General features: G+C 48.5%; 1 protein-coding gene across 1 annotated transcript in view; it reads right to left on the bottom strand.

Moving 5' to 3' along the window:
- TAPT1 (transmembrane anterior posterior transformation 1) overlaps positions 1-26,155 on the bottom strand; it is a 64,679-nt gene that overhangs the window by 14,152 nt on the left and 24,372 nt on the right. Inside the window, exons 3-9 of the mRNA XM_066279170.1 lie at positions 20,959-21,077; positions 7,371-7,533; positions 5,943-6,078; positions 4,493-4,590; positions 4,244-4,313; positions 2,732-2,812; positions 726-835 (exon numbers count right to left, since the gene is read on the bottom strand). Coding sequence (XP_066135267.1) covers positions 726-835; positions 2,732-2,812; positions 4,244-4,313; positions 4,493-4,590; positions 5,943-6,078; positions 7,371-7,533; positions 20,959-21,077 — 777 coding nt within the window. The remainder of the gene's footprint in view (positions 1-725; positions 836-2,731; positions 2,813-4,243; positions 4,314-4,492; positions 4,591-5,942; positions 6,079-7,370; positions 7,534-20,958; positions 21,078-26,155) is intronic.

Raw genomic sequence — 26,155 nt, 5'->3', positions numbered from 1 at the left:
ATATATTACATGAATACGTTGTACTTTGTAGATGAACACGTTTAACAGTTAACTAGAAAAACAGTCCTAATAGCCAAGCAGACAGCTGGGTAGTGTTTCTCTACTTATTTTCCTATAACAAGAGTAAAACAGCCTCCATTCCCCCAACTATTGTGTTCATAGGCCTTTTAAAGGTTTTTCTTCAAAGAGAGATAAACACTCAGTGATTATAATCTTGAGAGTTTAGAATTTTGAGAATAGTGGCTATTTAATCAGTGTAATATACATAATAATTTGGAAATTTTAAATTAAATAAACAGTTAAAAATTATTATATCTAATAATAATGATGCCTTCTTAGAAAAACAGATGCTGAGCAAGATATAAAATCAAGCTCTGATAGAATAATGTTTCAAATAGAAACAATGTGATTTTTAAAAGTTTAAGTAAATAATGAGAATATTGACGGTTTATAATGGTTCTGAGTTAGTGACACTCTGATCTCAACTCCTAGTCAATCTATATCTCCACCCAAAAGTGTGGTATCAGAGTTAATACTGAAATATTATACTTACTTTATGTAGTGCAATAATTTTTAGAAATTTAGAATTATAATTCTAACTTTAAAGTAGTGGTACTCTTCTATTATCTTCATAAACGCAGTAAACCTAAACTTGTTATTCTATAACTTTATGATATTGAGCAGAAGTCAACATCAAACACTAAATTGCTAATGAAAATACATACATCTGCAGTAATGTCATTGAACTTGGTGATAAAGGCGTGTTTCACAATATCCACAGCAATTTCTGATGCAACCACCATACAGACATCTGGAAATAACACCCAGAGATGATCTATAAAGTATAGGGGGGGAAAAGACAATTAAATTACTTAATATAAGTAGAACCAACATTATCATAGGCTACCACAGAAATCTGAAATTCACAGGGCAAAACTGTAATGTTTTCAATAAATGATAAGAGAACTCACATTCAATAATTATCAACTGGGTCATATTTTATCAAGTTAAAGGACAACTCATCTAACAGGTATGTATTCTGTACTTTCTCTGTGGCAGGCACTACTGAGGGGAGGGCAGGGGAGGGTGACCCCTGGGGGGGAAGGCTGAGTAAGCAACTCACTGTAAACTCGTCCCTCCCGAGCTGCCTCAGGGAGACACACAGAGCTAGTAGGGACATGTGCTGAAATCAACTGAGCAAGTTCCCCTTTCATCACTGTGACTTACAGATATAGCTCATTCATTTATTTCACTGTCATAAAGACTTAATTTGTCAAATTTGCTCACCTTTACATTTATTAACATGTCAATTTAGTACCAAGCACCTGATTAAAAACCACAGATAAACTCTGAGAGCATAAGAAAGGCTGTAAGAATGGGAGCACGCAGAAAGCAAGCTGGAGGCACTGACAGGACGTGGGCCGCAGGCCCTGGGCAGCCGGAGGGGCAGAGGGCTCCCCTACGCAGCTGGCACCCTGGGCAGCTGGAGGGACAGAGGGCTCCACTACGCAGCTGGCGCCCTGGGCAGCCGGAGGGGCAGAGGGCTCCCCTACGCAGCTGGCACCCTGGGCAGCTGGAGGGACAGAGGGCTCCACTACGCAGCTGGCACCCTGGGCAGCTGGAGGGGCAGAGGGCTCCACTACGCAGCTGGCATCCTGGGCAGCCGGAGGGGCAGAGGGCTCCACTATGCAGCTGGCATCCTGGGCAGCCGGAGGGACAGAGGGCTCCCCTACGCAGCTGGCACCTTGGGCAGCCGGAGGGACAGAGGGCTCCCCTACGCAGCTGGCAGGCAGTGCGAAGCAGCTCCGCAAGTCTGACATCATGCTGAGCTTGTGGGAATCAGGGGACCCGATTTTATGGTTTGTAAAAGAAAATAACTTCTAGATATATATTGCCAAGATCACAGATCTTATTTTATATTTGTTTCTGATTTTTCATAGGTACTTGAAAACTAGCCACAAATCAAAATAAATGAACAAGAAGTTATTAAATGCCTGTGCATGCTGGTCTGCAAGTAATAAAAATGCAAAACATGATCTCGCTTCTTAAGAGCAAAGTTGTGCGAGAATGCCCGACACTAGAAACTGTAGTTACTGGAGACTCCTGAGCCCGGGGTCACGTCCCAGCAAGCTCTCTGCAGCCCTCCCCGCCTGTGCGGTCATTCCTGCCTCCTCTCTGGGCCTGTGAACCCTAACAGATGCCACTTTTTACACGAGCCACGTGCCAGCCACGCAGTGATGTCTGCCAACTGAACTGATGGTGAAAATTCGTGGGATCCTGACAACTTGTCAGCCTCAACATAAGTAACAATTTATGGCTTTACATTATATTTCCTTAATTTGTTGTTATTCCAAATGCTAAGTGACAGTGAATAAGTAAAAGACAGATGTTAGAAAAGAGCACAAGTTCCTCTCTAGTGAACCCCTACAACGTGTAAAATCAGACTGCATTTAGTAACCACAGTATACTACAGGGCAAAACAGTAGAGAGGAAGCCACAGCGCTCGGAGTGGGGAGGGGGCGCTCGGCCACGGAGAACACAGCTCTGGAGCCGCCGTGCGCGGTGGGACGCGACCACCACACCACCCCCTCTACTGAGATGGGCAGCGCTCACACGCACAGAGGGGCAGCTACAGTGCTTTAAAGTGCACGCAATACCCATTTATTCCACGCAAAGGATGATTCTGAGTTCGAGAGTAAAATTATAAGCCACTGTATTTGTCAGAAGTTACCTGGATTCCAAGAAAACTGTTCCATGTTTCTTAGACACACTATAAGCAAAAGCACGTAATTTGTGAATCTCTCTTTAATATCTGAAAAAAAGTTAACATGTAAATTTATAGTGCATATAAATTACATAATATAGTGTATATATAAAATCATTTTCTTTTAGTCAAAATGTGGAATTATTATACTATGTATAAGTGTCTGTAAAATAAATACCCTATTTTATGTAGAGAATGCTGCTACACTGGTAAGCCATCTACTTCTTTCATCAACATAATTCTAGCATGGAAATTCCAGTTTTCTGCAAATTTCAAAAAATATTCAAACCATCAATCTGCTCAGATCGAGTCAGATTCCCCCCAGTGATCTTCGGGGACATACGACTGTCTTCATTTTACAGCAGAAGGACAAACGAAAGCAGAGAGTAGAATACCAGACTGGTGTGCATACCGTGTGCAGGCGCTGGCCTGGCCAGTCCCTGAGCTGACGGAGTATTAGAATTACAAAAGCAGTTCTTAAGCTATATGTAGAACTGGGGGGAGTGGGGGAGGGACAATAGCAAATTGTTTCATAGTATTCATGATAAGTTACTAAGTAGTCTCATCTTAGTCTGAATGAGTTTAATAAAACAAATAACTAAATCCTGCGGAAACCTAGTTTACACATTTCACTTCTAAAGCTATTTCCTGAGTGTAGTCTAAGGTACTAGGTAGTCAAGGAAGACCAGGAGATAACCCTGTGCCTGCGACCGTGTGAAACACCCCGTGTGTGTCTCCCCAGTGGGGGCGCACTGCTTACACAGTAGTGCCCTCGAAGCCTGTGCGCGCCCCACTGCCATTTCCCCAGGGGGCCAGCGTCCCTGCACTTCTGGGCTCACCCTGCCGTTCAGCTGTGGGCCCTACGTCCCCTGCATTTCAGTTTCACCTTGAAGTCTTTCCTCCTCGCATTGTCTTGCCTTCTCTTTTCTTATTTCCACTCTTCCCTGTTCCTCCACAGCAAGTGACCTGGACTTTCCTTCTATAGCTAGCCCTTGGGCTCTGGAAGTGAGCTGGCATTTGCATGTGTGTGTTCCCTACACCCCTAAACTCCTTCCCGTCAGCAGCAGCACCTTCCTGTCCGGGGAGCTGAACTCTTGGCCCTTACGTGTGAGGGGCTAAGCTGTCATCCTTCTGCTCCCAGTAGCTTAGTGACTTCGGCAAAATCAGATTACTTCTCATTTTAGTTTTCATGGCTACAGAATGGAATAGTATCATCTTCTACAAAGAAATTCCTGGATTCATGAGAAGTTTCTGAAAGTATAGTAAGGTGCTATATAAAGGTTACAATTTTTTACTATCTTTAAACATCCTGAGATGGCAACAATCAAAATAATAAACAGACTCAGTAAAGATGTTGGGAGACTAGAGAAAGCACAGCTTAAGTCAGACACAACAGCCCACAGGAAATGCCGTGGAGTTTGAGAAGGAACCGCACGGTAACACTGCGTAAAGCTGCGAGCAGGAGCGAGTGGTACCTACCACTATTTGACATTTGAAAAAGATTGTTCTTTTCAAACTTCTTGAAAACACTTCCTTTAATTTCAACAAACTGAAATAATAAAAAGAGATATTACGCTTGTCATTGTAAGTTTCAAAAATAGACATAGTACATATAAAACTTCCTGACGAATACATAACATTTAGAAAAAAATAATTTATCCCATCTAGAATATTGCTGCTAAAGTGCCCATTTAATCAAAAGTGTAGAATAAAAAGTCATATACTTACATTATTAGACATCATGATAGTAAGCAGTGACTTGTTGTGTGAGTTAAAAGCTACGTTGAGAGTTGTTGCCTGAACCATTATAAGAATTGCATGCAAAACTAGCAGTAAGTGACGTCAAGGAAAAAACCTAAGTCTGTTTTCATATTATATTAACAGGTAATACTATACAAATTTCAAAGTGAATAATGAGGGGGAAAAGATGATTGTTTTCTAAATCAAGGCTTACATAAGAATTTTATTCTTTGTAATCTTTCTCTAAGTCGATCCACACTGGCCAGGACTAAGGCGTGTGCCGCCCGTACGAAACAAACAAAGGCAGAAACACAGCTCCGTGCACCCATTCACGAGTCCTGGAACACGGCCGTCCTGTTACCTCTGCTTCTCTGGCACTTGGCACAATGCTTGGGAAACAGGCCCTTTAAAAAGTTTGTTAAATAAGTGGAGTAAATTATAATAAATGCTGAAAGAAGACACTTCACACTATACACTCGGAATGATCATAATTTGCATTCTAAAGTAGAAGAAAACACAAAGGAGAGGTCTGGAAGTGGTTTTCCTCTCTGGTTCTTCAGGGGACAGGGAACACGAGACAATAGGAATGATCTGACAATTAAGATTCTTCTCCATGTGATATTTTTGAAGACATTACAAGTTGCAGAATTATATTCGTATTACACCTGAAACCATTTATTTAAGTTAGAACAGTAACCTTGGCTGCACTGCACTGGGAACATGCTTTTACTCCACAGAACCCCTCCCAGTCAGTCCCTGACTTTCCGAGCAGGCGTCCACTTCTTTCAGTTCTGTTTCAGAGAGAGCATGAAGGAATCACAAGACACGTTCCTGTGAATGAGCTCGGAGCGCGTGGGACTCCAGTGTACGTGTGCTCATGCATGTAAATAGATTTGAACAGGCACACATACACTGCTTATATATAATAAAGCCTTTACTCTTCAAGGAAGAAAAAAAACCCTTAAGATGGAGATATAAGGAAAGAATAAAACCTCCACAATCCCCCCCCCAATCAATTCTAAATTTTACTTCTAGATAAACTGCATACATTTTAAGTCCAGGTTATCACAAAGAAATCATAGGTTTAAAGATAACTTTAAAAAATTCCAACTAAGTATGAAAAAGTTTACACAGATCTGTAAAGTATGTATAATACTTTTCAGTCAAAAACCCTTCCACATAATCAGTTTACACTGAAAACAGACTGTTTTTTCAGCAGTTCAAAGCAACATGTATACATGTGGCTCTTTAAATTAATTTATGACTATTTTACTAATTTCTCAAAAGCAAACAGACAGTTCACATTAATGTTCAGCAGACACACACACACACACACACACACACACACACCCCTTTAAATCAAAGAAACAGCTAACCAAACAACATAATGTAGAATCCACACTGACTGTTGGAATTTCTGATACATCTAAAAGGATACAGACATAGAGAACAGCCATGAAAAAGTGAGGAATCACCCCAATGTGGGCTCTTTTTCTTTCTTTCGGCTCTGTTGCCGTCCAATAGAGAGCATCTAATATATCTTGACCGAATGAGGAAAATAGACGATCTGCTACCTAAAGAGAAAAAAATTATTAAAAAGGGGCTTCTTAATATTCCACTTAAACATGTTACTAAAATTCAGAAGCAACTCACATACGAGAGATCTGCATTTGTACAGAAATAGAGCCCTGAAATCCCACTGGGAGGGGCGCTCCCCAAGGGCAGGCCCCGTCTCCACTCAGACACACAGTGCATCCTCAGAACCGCCCTTCCTTGAAGGAGACCCTGTCTAATTAGCTACGTTTTAACCACAGTCTTACAACGTGCTGGCAAAAATAAAAGGGAGAGGACACGTCAGAATCTCAGTTCCTCTGGTTTTAACTCTCTAGCTTCAAACTCAGGATTCCAACTTAAATCATTTAGGACAAATATATCACTTGACCCATTCTATTCATACCTAATATTAGTAAACAATGGTGGCTGCAATTTGCTTGAGGTTTATTCTATAGAATATGCAGATTTACTTCCTAAAGACATTTTCAGATACTGGTCTCCATGAATATAGTATAAGAAATGAAATAAAGCACATACATATTTATTATATGTTACATTTTTAAATAAAATATGTATTTCCGATGGCTTTAGGTGACCCCTGTGTTTTGGTCGTTCGACCCCCACCGAGGTCGCGACCCACAGGTTGAGAACTGCTGCTGTATGTGCTATACTTAAAATAAAAGTACATAAAATAAAGTACTTTTGCTTTATGTAACTATTTTTCTGCAAACGCAGATTTTCTCACGCTGACTGCTCTAAGTTTTAAGTGAGAGGTGTTGCATTACAAATGTCAGTACGTAGAGATATTGGGAAACTTATGTTTACTGCTCTGTGTGAAAAACTCAAAGCATTAAAAATACAAATCCATTAGAGCAAGCATATATGTATACTCCCAACATTTTCTTCATAATTATAGAAGTTGCAGCAGAAAGTAGATGTGGGTTTCCCAGGACTTCGCGAGACACCTCTCTCTACCGTTCCACAGCTCACTGCACAGCAGGCAAGGGCTCAGCAGCATCCGCGGGCAGAACTTCTTCCTCACTGAGAACACGAGGGTCCTGTCCGGACCTGCCCTGCTGCCCACGCGTCCCCACACTGACAGCACAGGCACCTCGGGTCAGAGCCACAGCTCCTCCAGTCCCCGCCCAGATCTAACAGGGCAGAACCTGCATGCAGTTTAGCAGGGTCCCCAGCGATGGGACGAGCCCTGAAGGCGGAAGCACCCTCACCGGAGCCGCAGGGAAGCAGTCGGCCCTGAGCCCCTGCGCAGTGGGGGCCGGGCTGACCTGGTGGCAAACGGGCCCCTGCTCACCTCGAGCATGTTGTAGATGATGTAGAGCTTGATGACAGACTGCCCTCTGATCAGGTGGTACATCATGGAGTAGTCGACATAGTGCATCATAAAAAAGCAGATCACCAAAATGACACCCTTCAAAATGTCACACACCTGGGCCGGCTGCAGTAAACGTCGGTCCCTGCAACATAGGACAGGATAAAAATATGAGTTTTACTTTCTATGTTTTCTAAATAAAGATTCTTTACTGGATACAGACTGGCATACGATGGAAATGAGAATTAGGTTCGTCTTTTACACACTTCGGTCTAACAAGGAACGTTGTATTCTATACATAACTAATGACTAAACGGTGTGAATTTCTCTGCCCAAGTTCAAAATATGAGAGTTATACACCGGGATTACTACTGGAAGTGGGCACCTGTAATCAGGGAGCGCAGAGGGCAGGCGTCTGTGGATAGAGCGCGTGAAGCGATGGATTTCCACGAGAATGGCACGAGCCTCTGACCCCATCGTGAAGCCCGACAGCCCGCGGCTGGCCCCTTGTACACACGTGCGCATTCTGTGCACATCGTTCTGTGCTGGGTACTTTTTACTTAACAGATTCTCCACATCGGTTCATAAGGAACTCACATCTCTATGATAGGGTAATTCCACTGTGTGGCTGTACCATAAATTGTTTAACATATCACTGATAGATTTCCATGAGGCAATGTACATGTCATGCTTCGTATGTGAAAGTATGTCTACAAGATAAATGCCTAAAATTGGCATTTCAAGGTCATGGTCAAGAGACACTTTCACAGGAGCGGCCGAGCTGCCCTCTGCAGGAGTCACAATTTAAACAACCAGAAAACAGGAGGAAGCCTGTGGCCCACGGGCATCAGCTCAGTGTCTGATCAACTCTGATCTTTGCCAATCCACTGCTGACAAGTGGCATCTAGTGTAGTCCCAATGTTAATTTCTTTTACCAGCAGACCTCTTCCTAATGTATTTAATCTACTTACACTTTCTATGAATTCTCTCCTTATATCTTTTTCTTACTGGTTTGCAGAATAGCTTTTACATTACAGAAGTTAACGCTGTATGACAGGAGCTGGAAAGAGCTTTTCCCTAATTAATACAAACCAAAATCATTCCTCACTACTGAGGTTAGAGTATGAAGAGCTAAACCTAAATTGAGAATGGAAACATCTTACTAAGACACAGCAAAAGGTACAGTAGAAAAGAAATTCACGACTTTTTTCACTGAATGTAAACTCCTGGGACAAGAGTGGAGAAGAAGCGTTTTCTAGGCCTACTGCCGGCTGACTCGAGAGAAGATGCTCTGTCCCCTGTTATGGCAGCTTTCAGGCATAATGTCATCGACAGAAGGCCCAAGCACTGTCCTTAGGAGCTGCCAAACCTCTTCATCTCCACCCATCCTGACAACACTCTAAAGTGGGAGCTCCCTTTCTGGCTGGGCCGTGATGTTCTGAGCTAGCTACTGATAATACTCAGTATTCCTTGGCTACCTTTTCTCTGGAGTGCTTTCCTAACCCTCCGCCACATTCAGGTCAGGAGCTCTTTCCCTTCAAAATCCTTGTAGAGTTTAACAAGGACTCTGTGAGTCTCCTGCTGTTCCCTGGAACACTGCTCTACGAGATAAGGCCGGTGCACGCAACGCGACTCTGGGAGCGTGCGCGGTACAGAACCTTTCTCGTGTTCTACGACGCACACTACCTGTGGTTTCCAGTCAGGAGTGACTTTCGTCTGTTTGCAAAGAGAATATGGGGTGCTGCAAAAGTCCTGAAATGAGGGAAATGCTGTGAGGACTATGTCCAGGAAGGACTAGAAGAAGGTGGGAAAACACTGAGCCGAACCAATGAGCCTAAAGGGAGATCAGCTCAGAACTCATCTAAGTCAGACAACACTCTTGAGACAGACGAGACAGAGAAAGTGAAATTATTCTTAGCAGCTGAAGGTCTGGGTAAAATGTATCCAGGACAAAGCTGAGCAACCTCTGTCGCCATTTCTCTGTCCCCCTTTCTCCACTGCTGTTCCTCTCTCTTCCAGGCAGACTCTGGCCCTTTTCTCCCCAGGAAACCCAGACTGAACTGCATCTCCTATTTCCAAATACCTAGCGCAGAATGCAGATCTGTGTCAAGGGACTACTAAGGGATTAATTCCCTGCCCTCACCTCCAAAAGATTAAAAGTAGAAAAGTGGTTACATTTGCTGAGAGTTGGAGCTAAAATTTTTAAATTCAAACAATGAGAGGGGACATGTTGACCCCCCTGAGCTCCTGGCCTACGTGAACCACTTCTCCTCCGGCATGGCCTGGGACACGTGAGGCTTCTGCACACAGCTCCCCCTGCTGGCTCCTCCGCCGAGGTGGAGCACAACTGGGCATGTGCTGAAAGTCACCAATCGCCAACAGTTCTGGACCTCTGCATTCAAGAGCCATACGTCACACTTCATGAATTAAGAAAATGATAAAAACCAAAGCAGAGTGGCATTCATGACTCTGCATTTATTACCAAAATGATTTTGTAACTAATTAAAGTAGAAACCTATACTCAGAGTTTCTGGTACGAGATTGGCAACTATTTAATTCAGTGGTCCCAGTCAAAGCGACCTTATTCAAGAGATAAAGGGCTACTTAACGCATATATTTAATCGTATTTCTTTATAAACATTTGCAGCAAAGGCCCAATGTGTTAGCTTATTCATGAAGAACTCTTATAGTTAACACAAGTCATTTCTGGAAATAAGAACTACCAAACATTGGAAATATGTATCCCAAAATAACACAATACCACACATTTTGTTTTTTGGTTTTTTTTTAATTTTTTAAATTTTTATTTATTTATTTTACAGAGGAGAGGGAGGATAGAGAGAGAGAGAGAGAGAGAGAGGAGAGACAGAGAGAGAGAAGAGGGGGAGGAACTGGAAGCATCAACTCCTATATGTGCCTTGACCAGGCAAGCCCAGGGTTTTGAACCGGCGACCTCAGCATTTCCAGGTCGACGATTTATCCACTGCGCCACCACAGGTCAGGCCACATTTTGAACCAAAATAATTAAAACTTACAAATTGAGCATAAACAACTTCAATGAGCTTCACCTTGCCTAGCATTAAACCACGTTATAAAATGAACAGAAAAGTTGCAGCAACACCTCTGCTACAATCCAGTGACTGCATGGCAGGCACCCTTCCAGGCACTTTGCACACATCCATCCAGTTTCACAATAACCCTCCGAGGAGGGACTGTCACCGCAGGTTTTGAAGGAGAGTGCCGCAGCGGGGCAGCTGGGGTCCCGGGGCAGGGCGGGGAGCAGTCAGGAGAGTGCCGCAGCGGGGCAGCCGGGGTCCCGGGGCGGGAGCAGTCAGGAGAGTGCCGCAGCGGGGTGGCCGGGGTCCCGGGGCGGGAGCAGTCAGGAGAGTGCCGCAGCGGGGCGGCCGGGGTCCCGGGGCGGGAGCAGTCAGGAGAGTGCCGCAGCGGGGCAGCTGGGGTCCCGGGGCGGGAGCAGTCAGGAGAGTGCCGCAGCGGGGCAGCTGGGGTCCCGGGGCGGGAGCAGTCAGGAGAGTGCCGCAGCGGGGCAGCTGGGGTCCCGGGGCGGGGAGCAGTCAGGAGAGTGCCGCAGCGGGGCGGCTGGGGTCCCGGGGCGGGAGCAGTCAGGAGAGTGCCGCAGCGGGGCGGCCGGGGTCCCGGGGCGGGGCGGGAGCAGTCAGGAGAGTGCCGCAGCGGGGCGGCTGGGGTCCCGGGGCGGGAGCAGTCAGGAGAGTGCCGCAGCGGGGCGGCCGGGGTCCCGGGGCGGGGCGGGAGCAGTCAGGAGAGTGCCGCAGCGGGGCGGCCGGGGTCCCGGGGCGGGAGCAGTCAGGAGAGTGCCGCAGCGGGGCAGCTGGGGTCCCGGGGCGGGAGCAGTCAGGAGAGTGCCGCAGCGGGGCAGCTGGGGTCCCGGGGCAGGGCGGGGAGCAGTCAGGAGAGTGCCGCAGCGGGGCAGCTGGGGTCCCGGGGCAGGGCGGGGAGCAGTCAGGAGAGTGCCGCAGCGGGGCAGCTGGGGTCCCGGGGCAGGGCGGGGAGCAGTCAGGAGAGTGCCGCAGCGGGGCGGCTGGGGTCCCGGGGCGGGGAGCAGTCAGGAGAGTGCCGCAGCGGGGCAGCTGGGGTCCCGGGGCGGGGCGGGAGCAGTCAGGAGAGTGCCGCAGCGGGGCAGCTGGGGTCCCGGGGCGGGGCGGGAGCAGTCAGGAGAGTGCCGCAGCGGGGCGGCTGGGGTCCCGGGGCGGGAGCAGTCAGGAGAGTGCCGCAGCGGGGCAGCTGGGGTCCCGGGGCGGGGAGCAGTCAGGAGAGTGCCGCAGCGGGGCAGCTGGGGTCCCGGGGCAGGGCGGGGAGCAGTCAGGAGAGTGCCGCAGCGGGGCAGCTGGGGTCCCGGGGCAGGGCGGGGAGCAGTCAGGAGAGTGCCGCAGCGGGGCAGCTGGGGTCCCGGGGCAGGGCGGGGAGCAGTCAGGAGAGTGCCGCAGCGGGGCAGCTGGGGTCCCAGGGCGGGGAGCAGTCAGGAGAGTGCCGCAGCGGGGCGGCTGGGGTCCCGGGGCGGGGAGCAGTCAGGAGAGTGCCGCAGCGGGGCGGCTGGGGTCCCGGGGCGGGAGCAGTCAGGAGAGTGCCGCAGCGGGGCGGCCGGGGTCCCGGGGCGGGGAGCAGTCAGGAGAGTGCCGCAGCGGGGCGGCCGGGGTCCCGGGGCGGGGAGCAGTCAGGAGAGTGCCGCAGCGGGGCAGCCGGGGTCCCGGGGCGGGGAGCAGTCAGGAGAGTGCCGCAGCGGGGCAGCTGGGGTCCCGGGGCAGGGAGCAGTCAGGAGAGTGCCGCAGCGGGGCGGCTGGGGTCCCGGGGCGGGAGCAGTCAGGAGAGTGCCGCAGCGGGGCAGCTGGGGTCCCGGGGCGGGGAGCAGTCAGGAGAGTGCCGCAGCGGGGCGGCTGGGGTCCCGGGGCGGGAGCAGTCAGGAGAGTGCCGCAGCGGGGCGGCTGGGGTCCCGGGGCGGGGAGCAGTCAGGAGAGTGCCGCAGCGGGGCGGCTGGGGTCCCGGGGCGGGGAGCAGTCAGGAGAGTGCTGCAGCGGGGCGGCTGGGGTCCCGGGGCGGGGAGCAGTCAGGAGAGTGCCGCAGCGGGGCAGCTGGGGTCCCGGGGCGGGGAGCAGTCAGGAGAGTGCCGCAGCGGGGCAGCTGGGGTCCCGGGGCGGGGAGCAGGGTCTGAGCTCCGGAAGCCTGGCTCCCGCAGGCGTGCTCCTCACTGCCATCTGCCAGGCTAGGTCTCCCTTAGAAATCAACAACTTGGCACCTTTTATCTCTCAGTGGGATTCATACTGTATAACCTACCACTGCATGGCCACCTCATTTGGAAACTCTATTGTGCTAAAAAACAAATATATCCATCATTTTTGCTCTTTATTTCCAAAAAAAAAAAAAAAAAAAAGACAAAGGAGGACCACAGACGAAGGATCTGCTGAAAGTCTAGAGTAGTCGATTTTGGAGAGAGGATTCTGATTTTCCAAATAAGGTGTATTAGTCAAGTAAAACACAAAAGCAGAACTCTTAAGAAAAACGGGTCATGTGCCTGTTAATGAAAAAGGATAGTTGTAAAAATAAAGCAAGTGTTCACAAGGTGGCATCTTAAGACATGTGTATGTCTCATAGCCTGATTAAGAAAACGCCTAACCCCAAACTGTTTGCCTCGTTTGTAACAACTTGACCCCGTCCCAGGATTTGTTCGCTTTTCGGCCAGGGTATTTTTAGATGACACTCTGATAAGCATTTCCAACTCTGTGAGAAGCTTATCCGCAGCCCTGCCAATCAACTCTAAATTGGCTTTTGAACAATACTTTCAGGCCAAAGTTCTTCTTTATAAATGCCTGTTAAAAAGTAGTTACTGGCAGCTCGTTTTGCAAATGGTGAAAACCCCGTGCAAGCACAGAAACAAGCAGAATAAGCTGTTGAACAGAGTGAAAACCCGCTAATCTAATTTACAGGTTGGCTGCGACTTATCGTAATCCAGATAATACTAAGCCAGATATTTAACAGAACTTAAACCTGTTTTAAATTTTCAGTTACATCGCTCTTCTAGAAATGAAATGTTTTACATTTCTACATTTTATCTTATACTCAAATATTTCCATTAGATTTGAACAATTACCAACTGAAGCGTCCCCGTTGTTTCGAAAAGCTCCCAGATTTGTGGGAACAGAATATCGTAGACAAAGATGACCAAGGTAGGCTTCTTCCTCCTGTGTAGCAGAGGATAACATGCTGACCAGTAAAAACTGGCCTCAGACAGAAAGATCAGGAAGGAAGAGGAGGCAACACAATGAGCAAGAGAAATGGGATAACCCTGCCTAGTTCATTTTCAAGTCGGTGTGAACTACACCAAGGTATGCATCATGAGATACTTCGTTATAAATTACTTTGCCCTGCCGGGTAACATGGTTGGAACATAATCCTGAAAGGCCAAGGCTGCAGGTTCGATTCCCAGTCAGGGCACATATAAGAACCAACCAATGACTGCATAACTGGAACAACAAATCAATTTTTTTTTCTCTCTCTCTCTCTCTCTAAAAAAAAAATTTAACTATTTAGGCTGGAGCTTTGTTTCTTTCTCTATCTCTTTACACATTTTAAGCTATTTATACTATAATTTAACAAATAAAGAAATACAAATACTCATAAAATGAAAAATGTAAAATATTAAATGTAGTTCTCATTTGAAAGGTAAGGCCCTCTATAATTTTAAAGTTAAGTTGGAATAAAGTATTGAGATTAAGACATTTCCCTTAATTAGATAATTGAAAATATTAATTCTTAGTAAGTTTTCATGACATACAGTAGAATAATAACTACTAAATGCTTAAACTGAATGATTCAAGTTTCCCTTGGGCTTTAAAATAATTTCAAATATACTACAAGAGAGTAACTGGCCTTACCCAGCCAGGCTGGGTGTCTGGAGTGATACACAGTAAGAACTGCTCACACGGAAGAACGAGGCTCAGCTGACCGCTGTGGCCTGGGGATCAAGTGCCTGCCGTCAAGTCTGGCCCAACAAGTGTCATTAAAGATCACTTTACCAAGGGACTTTCCTGGTGGGTGAGATCATGGGCAAATCCTGCAGACCGTGGACAAAGCTCCCAGCAAGCACGGACTGGGGACCTCGCATTTCAGAAGGGGTCTGTTACCAGACGGTATGTCTGCTGTGCTGGTTGGTTGGTTGGTTTGTTTTCTTATAACCAATATTGTACTGATGTCAATTTGGCCAAGAGAATAGAAGGAAAAATCAGGGTTTACTCACCACAAGGAGTCCCTGTGACAGCACATTCCATTCTATAAAGGAAGTGAAAGTGCTCCTCCCTTCGGTCTGATTTACGAGAGAGAAAGAAAGAGAGAAGGTTGTAATGTTGCTACGCTACAGAGCGCGCCAGGTGAGGAAACAAGGGACAACACCACCTGCTGGTACGGGGACTCTCTGATACAACAAACACAGTGCTCTCCACACACCAGCCACACGGGTCAGCCTTGGTGAGGAAATAACACTCACTCGTTTCCCCAGAAACAGTTATCAGGAGCTCTTCCTACAGGTGCTACAGGGGTGGCATTAAGCACTTAGGCCAAAATTAAGGCTTACGTCTAAAAGAGAAAAACCTGTTCATGTGTGTGCATGTGTGTAATTTCAGGTAGGGCCATCCTGAAGGAAGTGAGGCATACAGAGGAAACCCAATGGGTTAAGAAACTTTCAAGCATTTTAAATTCATAATTCTTCTGGGACATAAGGGCTTTCCTATAAGGTAAGTATTCAAGAGAAAAAGACACAATAGTCTCTTTAAAAAAGTTCAAGAATAAGTTATGACTAAAAACCAGAGTGAGATCATCAGAAAATTTGCACGTATTTATCTGCTCTAGAGTAAAAGAAAAATACTTTAGCATTTATTATCTAAACCTCCTCTACACTTTATTCCTGTCTAAAATGCTTTAAAAGTTTTCAGAAATAACTACCAGATCTTGGTACTAGATAGTAGTATTTTTCTCTATAATCAGCCTCAATTTTTAACTCAAATATGGCTCAGAATTCTAACACACAGAATGAAGTCACAAGTTTTAAGAGGAAAAAAGAGTCACAAAGATGCCAGGCAAATTAAAAATACTTACACAATTAATTATTCTTTATAAGTAAATTAGGAAAAATTTATAAGTAAAACTAGAAAAATTAGGTTTGATACCTCATTTAGCATAACAAAATACTTTTATTCTTCCAAGAAACACAGATACCTCACAGAATGAATCAAGACTGAATTCTAATTTCCATGTTTTCATCATTTAAAAAATTATCCTAACTCACAAAGTATCTGGAATGTTTTTCTAAAGAGATACCCTGTCTGAGAAAGAGAAAAAAATGCATAACTGAATCTGTTTTGAAAGAACGAGATGTGTTTCTCTATGTATTTTGGTCTACCATAGTAAAATATTTGGGGGCAAAGATTTTTCATGATTGTTCCTTCATTAGGAACAGTTTTCAGTGCCACATTCTTGAGATTACTAAGGGGGCACGCAAACATTTTATGAAAGCAGTGAGTGCATCCTTTGCAGACAACACACCAAGTCAAGCTAATAACCCTGCCAACCTCTTGAAATGAACAATACAGTGAGCTGGCGAAACGCCCACCGGTGGAGCGATCGTGACGACGGCTGGGTTTCCACGAGGGGCTGCAGCGTTGCCCTAGCCCTTGGCGCCCTGGCCCTCAGCCTTTGTGAAAGGCAGAGAGGCCTCGTCTACTCACTCAGCTGTCACATGAGCAAAAACCCAAAACCCAATCCAAGAAAACACAGCAAGCTTGCAGAAGATTTAGAAATACGTTCAAAGAATACAGTAAATTCTAACGCAGAAAACCCAAGAGGCTGGCAGCTTTCAAAAGCCTCTCCCAAATGGGTACCAGATAAAACTGCCAGGAGAGGAGGCGAGAACACTGGTGTCGAACATGAAGAGGCGGCGATGGGATTCCACCGCAGAGGTGACGCAGAGACAGACTGCACGCGGCTACAAAGAGGCACGGTACTGTTCTCATGTCAGCATCTGGATGACTGACAAATAGCCTTTCCCCCTTTCTGGGGAATCATTTCAAAGAACGCAGAGACTAGGAAGAGATTAACTTTTTTTTTTTTTTTTTTAAACAGAAAGAAGACTGAAATAGAGAAGAGAAAAAGAAAATAGATAAAAGAATATAATCAACTTCTTTGCTGGTCCCTTTAATTTCTTCTCATCCCTTTGAAGAAAATAAAGTGAGACGAAGGAAAGAGCACTTTCTGCTGGCCGGACAGAGGGAATGGGGCACGGCTACAGGAGGACAGGGCAAGAGCCCTGCGGGGTGCAGCTGGGGGAAGGGGACAGGGAGGCGGAACTGGGCTCCTGAATAATCACACTTTGTGAAGGCAGAAGGCACTCTTACACCCCTAAATATCTGAACGTTCTCAGAGTTAATATTAACAATTTCATAATATAATTGGTTAATAAAATTTTTCACATTTTAAGTTTCAAATTACTTCAAGTTTGCGGCTTTAAAAAACAATGCTCAAAAGTACACTGTTTTCTAAATTGCCCAAAGAGAAATATAAATTGCAACCCACTTATTATAAGCATAAATGACTGCATTTTGATAAAGTGATGAGGGCACTAAAACGTAGACAGTGTTTCCCTCGTCTGTGTGATCTGGCCTACACAGCACTCAAGATTGCCGACGTTCTGGTGCATAATTTTAACTGCATTTCACATTTTACACATAATGTGTATTTATTAGTGTCGGCATAAAATGACCCCAGCTGCAGAAAGAGCAAGACCGTTAGCACAGGGAAACTTACTGGATGGGGTCTTAACCGTACAGTGAACACGCTGCCCTCTAGTGTCATTGTAGCTACAAAACCTTGAAAATAGAACACTGATTTTGTTTTTAAATGTGATTGAAATTAATTTAGATTAAGAAGTATAAAGTAATATACAAAATCAGTCATCTTTACTTTATATATTAAAACTATCTTAAAATATATAGAAGAAAGGTTGGCTCCAGGGACCATCGGCCACTCACAAAACAAAGCAAATAGGAGTAGAGGACTGAAGATTTCCCAGAAAACCTTTTAGTTTTCAGAACAGACAATAAAAAGACTTCTTGAATTCTACTTTGGTGCCCTGCTTCCCCAAATGAAGAGGGGCACAATGAAATGACACAGTTTAGATGCCTATACAACAAAATGGGTCTCGAAACAAGAGCCTTAAAAAGAGGCCCTCCGGACAACCCCCGGCCCCTCCCTCACGGCCCCTCCCTCAGGCACTCCACTGTGCGCTGACAGACCCAAGGAAGAACCCAATCCAAAAGAGTCCTTCTAATGTTTTGCCTCATCATGCCAACGGCCACACAGAACAGGACATGTCTTGAAAAGCCATTCACTTAAAGATGGCTAGAACACAAATTTGCCTCACACTGTTGATCAAAAACAGCTAAAAAGTCACCTAGCTCATCGTGTAGACATGAAAATCCCTACATGGCATTGGTCAGCATGTCAGGCAGCTTCCCTGGGCCTTTATCCGCATGCCTATGTGCCCATCCTTGTTAGATAACCACATGTGAAGATTTATATGTAGTAATATCTTATTAGGTTTCTTTTTGTGGTTTTAAAAAGATAGCTATGATTTTACTGAACTCCCAATAGTGATAAAAAAATAGTATAGGAGGTTAAGCTTTGTTAATATTCCAAGTACCATGCTACAAGGTCTTAAAAGATTGGTTTGCCAATGAAATAAAGCCTTCTTAAAAATTCTCCCAAAGGTTGTCTGATCAGGCAGTGGCACAGTGGATAGAGTGTCAGACTGGGATGCAGAGGACTCAGGCTCGAAACCCTGAGGTTGCCCGCTTGAGCACGGGCTGGTCTGGCTTGAGCATGGGTTCACCAGCTTGAGCAAGGGGTCACTGGCTTGAGCATGGGATCATAGACACGACCTCATGGTCACTGCCTTAAGCCCAAAGGTCACTGGATTGAAGCGTAAGGTCACTGGCTTGAGCAAGGGGTCCCTCGCTCTGCTGTAACCCCCCCCCCCCCCAGTCAAGGCACATATGAGAAAACAATCACTAAACAACTAAGGAGCTGCAACAAAGAATGGATGCTTCTCATCTCTCTCCCTTCCTGCCTGTCTGTCCCTATCTGTCCCTCTCTCTGTCTCTGTAAAAAAAAAAAAAAAAAAAAAAAATTCTCCCAAAGGTATAAAGGATGTACTTGAATACCTTAAAGTTGATGGTAAATTCCTAAAAATATCCTCCATCTGATTAACATGTAATTAACAAAATATATAACAATTTTCTCATTCTGGAAGGACAGTAAGATTGCAGAATGAAAAGTATCATATATAACAATGATGTGATATTCTTACAATTGTTTTACTCTGTGAGATTTTGCAAAAAAATGTTTACTCTTCCTTTTCACAATATGATCATCATGATTAATAAATTCTTCCACATATATTGGAAGGATTTCTTATATATTGGAAGGATTTCTTCCTTATTAAAACTGAGTAAGGCTCATTTTTAAAGGAACTATATGTATTATTCAATGCCGACTAAATTTTAAGTATATTCTCTTTAAGTACTTTAAAAGAGAATCTTCTATGACCTTAGTCTTCAAAAACTATATATAAATCCATGTGTTGACACCAATGATTCTGTAACTCAGTTTCTATGGTTAGTTATTGATAATAATTTTATTAATTATATATTTTATATATCATGGAATAGTTACCTACTTTATAGTTAAACAAAATTTGATATACTACTGTCCATTTCAGCACTTTAAAGCCTTTTTGGAATGAAATGTATCTAGAAGTCATGCATATTAGAAATGTATCCCGGACAGCTCTGCTGAGGACTGCAGGGTACATTACAGGGCGCACCTACAGAGCGGGGTGTGCTGATGTACCACTGCCATAGAGGTGATGTGTGCAGAAGCACACCCCGGGCAGCTGTGCTGAGGACTGCAGGGTACGTTACAGGGCGCACCTACAGAGCGGGGTGTGCAGATGTACCACTGCCACAGAGGTGATGTGTGCAGAAGCACACCCCGGGCAGCTGTGCTGAGGACTGCAGGGTACGTTACAGGGCGCACCTACAGAGCGGGGTGTGCAGATGTACCACTGCCACAGAGGTGATGTGTGCAGAAGCACACCCCGGGCAGCTCTGCTGAGGACTGCAGGGTACGTTACAGAGCGCACCTACAGAGTGGAGGTGTGCTGATGTACCACTGCCACAGAGGTGATGTGTGCAGAAGCGCACCCCGGACAGCTCTGCTGAGGACTGCAGGGTACGTTACAGGGCGCACCTACAGAGCGGGGTGTGCAGATGTACCACTGCCACAGAGGTGATGTGTGCAGAAGCGCACCCCGGACAGCTCTGCTGAGGACTGCAGGGTACGTTACAGGGCGCACCTACAGAGCGGGGTGTGCTGATGTCCCACTGCCATAGAGGTGATGCGTGCAGAAGCGCACCCCGGGCAGCTATGCCGAGGACTGCAGGGTACGTTACAGGGCGCACCTACAGAGCGGGGTGTGCTGATGTACCACTGCCATAGAGGTGATGCGTGCAGAAGCGCACCCCGAGTAGCTATGCCGAGGACTGCAGGGTACGTTACAGGGCGCACCTACAGAGTGGAGGTGTGCTGATCCAGGAACCACTACCAGGAACGGAAACTGTGAGACCCAAACCCTAACCTTGGGCCCAATAAGGCATCAAGACTCACTAAGCTTTGCATTTTCACCTTTCTGTTCCTAGTTCTGGTAGAGAAGAAAGGGAAGGAAAGGAGCATGTGTTCTGGTTTGCTGTGAACCAGGCACTACGCTGGGTGTGCTCACCGCCTCGCAGCCTCTGTGGTGAGAGATGCTGGGCTCTCAATAACGCTTTCACTGATGGGGAAACAGGCTGAGGGAAGTGGGCAGTTGCCCGCACTCCCCAGCTCACCAGTGCTGAGTCGGGCTGTCCGATGCTCCCCACTCGGAATGGTCTTCAAGAGCTCCCCCTCACAAGTCAGAGGGAGTCTCACCTCCGATCAGTCACTCGGGCTTCCTGGCCACTCAGTGACTGAGCAGGGATGGGGGAGGAAGCCCTGCCCTAGCGGTTCCTGAGGAGAGTCTCATACCACCTGCCCCCACCTACCACCCAGGGCCTCGTCCTCACTCACAGATGACGCCCGGTGGCTGAGGGCCTTCAAGACCATAAAGGTACAGGGCGAGGTAGCACAGCGGCGGTGAGGTCCCTGACCCTCAGCTCCAAGGCCCTTCCTACACCTCCAACACACAGCCTCCTACATTTTTAACTTCATTTCCTGGCCAAAGCAAGGTTCTGGTCAAAATCATTCAGAAAATAAATGTGTGTATAAACATTTTACAAACATACATAGTATTTATTAAAAAGATAAACAGCATCACTTTATGCATTAAAAACCAAAGTGTGAGTGAAAGTGTATGAATTGTCCCTATTCTGCAAAACCTATCCATGTAATTATTTACTTTAGCAACGACAAACAGTAAAAATAATTTAAACCTTTGAAACAGGGCTGTTCCACTGACCTGAGGCCGTAGCAGGGCAGCATGAGGAGCCGGAACAGGGCCAGGACGACCCTCAGAGGAAGCAAGGTGAACACGTACAGAAAGGCATCCAGGCACAGGAAGATGCCGAAGACCATCAGCTGCACGTTACAAGGAGAAAAGAAAACAAAATACACAATAAGTATCCTCTGAATAATTGTAGGTAACATTTTTAAACAAGAATTTCTAAACTTTGTGGGAAATTCATTTCTCATAATTTAGCTATGGGAATAACAAGTTAAAGTTCTACTTGTCTAGATGAGTCATATTTTAATGAAAAACCTTTTATTCAAAGTGCAAATTCACAGTACTTCTTCCAGAGCCTTAACTTTATAGTTTTACTATTTCCTGTTTATCAGAGTGCTTCATGGAAGGGAAAGATTGGGATATACACTGAGTTAAAATATGTACGCTGATTACCGATGTTAACACAATTTCATGCGTATCTGAACTTGCTATATTCAGAAGGCATTATTTCCACTGGAGTGGTAGCTGCTAATGTTTACATCTCTTTCTCTTTCTTGTATACTTACCACATCCTTCCTATTTTTTGTAACACTGTACATTTTAACCCCTTAAATGCAGGAGCCTTTTGATGGCTGGGAGAAGTGGCCACACCCAGGCTATCAAACTGTAACTCTAAGAGCAGTGACTTCCTGTCTGACACACAAGAACAGAATGAAGAATATGCCCTCACACACGACACTCAGTCAGTAAACCGTCCTACAGAAGTATATGAAATAGGTAAAATCCGCACTGTGACAGGCAGAGTTGCACACGCCCCGCATTCATATGTTCAAGTCCTAACCTCCAGTACCTCAGAATAGCTATTTGGAGATGGGGGTCTTTAAGAGGTAATGAAGCTAAAGGAGTTCATTAGAGCAGGCCCTAATCCAGTGTGACCGGTATCCCCGCTGGAAGAGGAAATGTGGACAAGGCAGGGACGGGGCGGGTGGCGCAGAGACACAGGGAGGAGACAGCCACCGCGGGCGAGGACAGAGCCCAGGAATCAGCCCTGCTGACGCCCTGAGCTTCTGAGCGGGATCTTCAGCCAGCCAGTTTGTTACAGAGCCCTTGCAAACTAACAACACACTTTGAAAAGAAAGGGCAGATTTTAACAATTTTTTGCAAGATGCCTAAAAATATACTTCTCATATATATACATATACATATACAAGTAAATATAACTTTATAAAAGACAGCGCAGACCCATGAACAACAGGGTACAGTGCTGAACCGTCAGCACTCAGACGATGCTTTTCAGTCTTCTGTGCACGGCAGTGGGTCAGAGCTGGTCACCAGCACAGAGATCTATGTGTTCCTTGCTGTGCACACTTATAGAAGTCTGAGCACCGCCCACAGACACCAAGTGGTCTCTATGTATCATCCCTGCTGCTGTCACTGAGAGCCTCTTCCTGTCGCGGGGAGCACGTGTAAGGAAACAGCGTGCTGGCGGAGAGTACGTGGCTGTCTTCTGGTGACCTCAACTGGGATGGACACATGACTCATTCATCTCACACCCAGGAAGCTGTGCATATGACCCAAGTCACATGCTCAGCCCAGCTGCACAAAGCCAGGCAGGACACCAGGACGGGGTTCCTGCCCTCAGTAAGCTTATGAACAGAGGCACCAGCATGTAGACAAAGAAGGTCACCATGGTGGTCACTGTGTTGTGACAGAACTGAAGAAAAGCAGAGCCCATCCAACCTGGGGAGATTCAGGGAAAGCTCCACGTAAGAGGAGACCCTTCACCATATAGAACATGGGGACTGCTGCCCCGGGAGGGCTAGGGGTGGGGATGGAGACTAGGGTAGGGGTAGGGGAGGGCTAGGGGTGGGGATGGAGACTCTGTAGGGTAGGGGAGGGGAGGGCTAGGGGTGGGGATGGAGACTGTAGGGTACGGGTAGGGGAGGGCTAGGGGTGGGGATGGAGACTGTAGGGTAGGGGAGGGGAGGGCTAGGGGTGGGAATGGAGACTGTAGGGTAGGGGAGGGGAGGGCTAGGGGTGGGGATGGAGACTGTAGGGTAGGGGTAGGGGAGGGCTAGGGGTGGGGATGGAGACTGTAGGGTAGGGGTAGGGAGGGCTAGGGGTGGGGATGGAGACTGTAGGGTAGGGGAGGGGAGGGCTAGGGGTGGGGATGGAGACTGTAGGGTAGGGGAGGGGAGGGCTAGGGGTGGGGATGGAGACTGTAGGGTAGGGGTAGGGGAGGGCTAGGGGTGGGGATGGAGACTGTAGGGTAGGGGAGGGGAGGGCTAGGGGTGGGGATGGAGACTGTAGGGTAGGGGAGGGGAGGGCTAGGGGTGGGGATGGAGACTGTAGGGTAGGGTAGGGGAGGGCTAGGGGTGGGGATGGAGACTGTAGGGTAGGGGTAGGGGAGGGCTAGGGGTGGGGATGGAGACTGTAGGGTAGGGGTAGGAAGGGCTAGGGGTGGGGATGGAGACTGTAGGGTAGGGGAGGGGAGGGCTAGGGGTGGGGATGGAGACTGTAGGGTAGGGGAGGGGAGGGCTAGGGGTGGGGATGGAGACTGTAGGGGAGGGCTAGGGGTGGGGATGGAGACTGTAGGGTAGGGGTATGGAGGGCTAGGGGTGGGGATGGAGACTGTAGGGTAGGGGTAGGGGAGGGTTAGGGTGGGGATGGAGACTGTAGGGTAGGGGTAGGGAGGGCTAGGAGTGGGGATGGAGACTGTAGGGTAGGGGTAGGGGAGGGCTAGGGGTGGGGATGGAGACTCTGTAGGGTAGGGGAGGGGAGGGCTAGGGGTGGGGATGGAGACTGTAGGGTAGGGGTAGGGGAGGGCTAGGGGTGGGGATGGAGACTGTAGGGGAGGGGAGGGGAGGGCTAGGGGTGGGGATAGAGACTGTAGGGTAGGGGAGGGGAGGGCTAGGGGTGGGGATGGAGACTGTAGGGTAGGGGTAGGGGAGGGCTAGGGGTAGGGATGGAGACTGTAGGGTAGGGGTAGGGGAGGGCTAGGGGTGGGGGTGGAGACTGTAGGGTAGGGGAGGGGAGGGCTAGGGGTGGGGATGGAGACTGTAGGGTAGGGGAGGGGAGGGCTAGGGGTGGGGATGGAGACTGTAGGGTAGGGGTAGGGGAGGGCTAGGGGTGGGGATGGAGACTGTAGGGTAGGGGAGGGGAGGGCTAGGGGTGGGGATGGAGACTGTAGGGTAGGGGTAGGGGAGGGCTAGGGGTGGGGATGGAGACTGTAGGGTAGGGGTATGGAGGGCTAGGGGTGGGGATGGAGACTGTAGGGTAGGGGTAGGGGAGGGTTAGGGTGGGGATGGAGACTGTAGGGTAGGGGTAGGGAGGGCTAGGGGTGGGGATGGAGACTGTAGGGTAGGGGTAGGGGAGGGCTAGGGGTGGGGATGGAGACTCTGTAGGGTAGGGGAGGGGAGGGCTAGGGGTGGGGATGGAGACTGTAGGGTAGGGGTAGGGGAGGGCTAGGGGTGGGGATGGAGACTGTAGGGTAGGGGAGGGGAGGGCTAGGGGTGGGGATAGAGACTGTAGGGTAGGGGAGGGGAGGGCTAGGGGTGGGGATGGAGACTGTAGGGTAGGGGTAGGGGAGGGCTAGGGGTAGGGATGGAGACTGTAGGGTAGGGGTAGGGGAGGGCTAGGGGTGGGGGTGGAGACTGTAGGGTAGGGGAGGGGAGGGCTAGGGGTGGGGATGGAGACTTTAGGGTAGGGGAGGAAAGGGCTAGGGGTGGGGATGGAGACTGTAGGGTAGGGGTAGGGGAGGGCTAGGGGTAGGGATGGAGACTGTAGGGTAGGGGTAGGGGAGGGCTAGGGGTGGGGGTGGAGACTGTAGGGTAGGGGAGGGGAGGGCTAGGGGTGGGGATGGAGACTGTAGGGTAGGGGAGGGGAGGGCTAGGGGTGGGGATGGAGACTGTAGGGTAGGGGTAGGGGAGGGCTAGGGGTGGGGATGGAGACTGTAGGGTAGGGGTAGGAAGGGCTAGGGGTGGGGATGGAGACTGTAGGGTAGGGGAGGGGAGGGCTAGGGGTGGGGATGGAGACTGTAGGGTAGGGGAGGGGAGGGCTAGGGGTGGGGATGGAGACTGTAGGGTAGGGGTAGGGGAGGGCTAGGGGTGGGGATGGAGACTGTAGGGTAGGGGTATGGAGGGCTAGGGGTGGGGATGGAGACTGTAGGGTAGGGGTAGGGGAGGGTTAGGGTGGGGATGGAGACTGTAGGGTAGGGGTAGGGAGGGCTAGGAGTGGGGATGGAGACTGTAGGGTAGGGGTAGGGGAGGGCTAGGGGTGGGGATGGAGACTCTGTAGGGTAGGGGAGGGGAGGGCTAGGGGTGGGGATGGAGACTGTAGGGTAGGGGTAGGGGAGGGCTAGGGGTGGGGATGGAGACTGTAGGGGAGGGGAGGGGAGGGCTAGGGGTGGGGATAGAGACTGTAGGGTAGGGGAGGGGAGTGCTAGGGGTGGGGATGGAGACTGTAGGGTAGGGGTAGGGGAGGGCTAGGGGTAGGGATGGAGACTGTAGGGTAGGGGTAGGGGAGGGCTAGGGGTGGGGGTGGAGACTGTAGGGTAGGGGAGGGGAGGGCTAGGGGTGGGGATGGAGACTGTAGGGTAGGGGAGGAAAGGGCTAGGGGTGGGGATGGAGACTGTAGGGTAGGGGTAGGGGAGGGCTAGGGGTGGGGATGGAGACTGTAGGGTAGGGTAGGGGAGGGCTAGGGGTGGGGATGGAGACTGTAGGGTAGGGGAGGGGAGGGCTAGGGGTGGGGATGGGGACTCTGTAGGGTAGGGGTATGGAGGGCTAGGGGTGGGGATGGAGACTGTAGGGTAGGGGTATGGAGGGCTAGGGGTGGGGATGGATACTGTAGGGTTGGAGTAGGGGAGGGCTAGGGGTGGGGATGGAGACTCTGTAGGGTAGGGGTATGGAGGGCTAGGGGTGGGGATGGAGACTGTAGGGTAGGGTAGGGGAGGGCTAGGGGTGGGGATGGAGACTGTAGGGTAGGGGAGGGGAGGGCTAGGGTGGGGATGGAGACTGTAGGGTAGGGTAGGGGAGGGCTAGGGTGGGGATGGAGACTGTAGGGTAGGGTAGGAGAGGGCTAGGGGTGGGGATGGAGACTGTAGGGTAGGGGTAGGGAGGGCTAGGGGTGGGGATGGAGACTGTAGGGTAGGGGTAGGGAGGGCTAGGGGTGGGGATGGAAACTGTAGGGTAGGGGTAGGGGAGGGCTAGGGGTG

This window comes from Saccopteryx bilineata, chromosome 5 (genome assembly GCF_036850765.1).
Source record: "Saccopteryx bilineata isolate mSacBil1 chromosome 5, mSacBil1_pri_phased_curated, whole genome shotgun sequence".
Classification (NCBI taxonomy): Eukaryota; Metazoa; Chordata; class Mammalia; order Chiroptera; family Emballonuridae; genus Saccopteryx; species Saccopteryx bilineata.
This window is presented reverse-complemented; position numbering and strand designations above follow the sequence as displayed.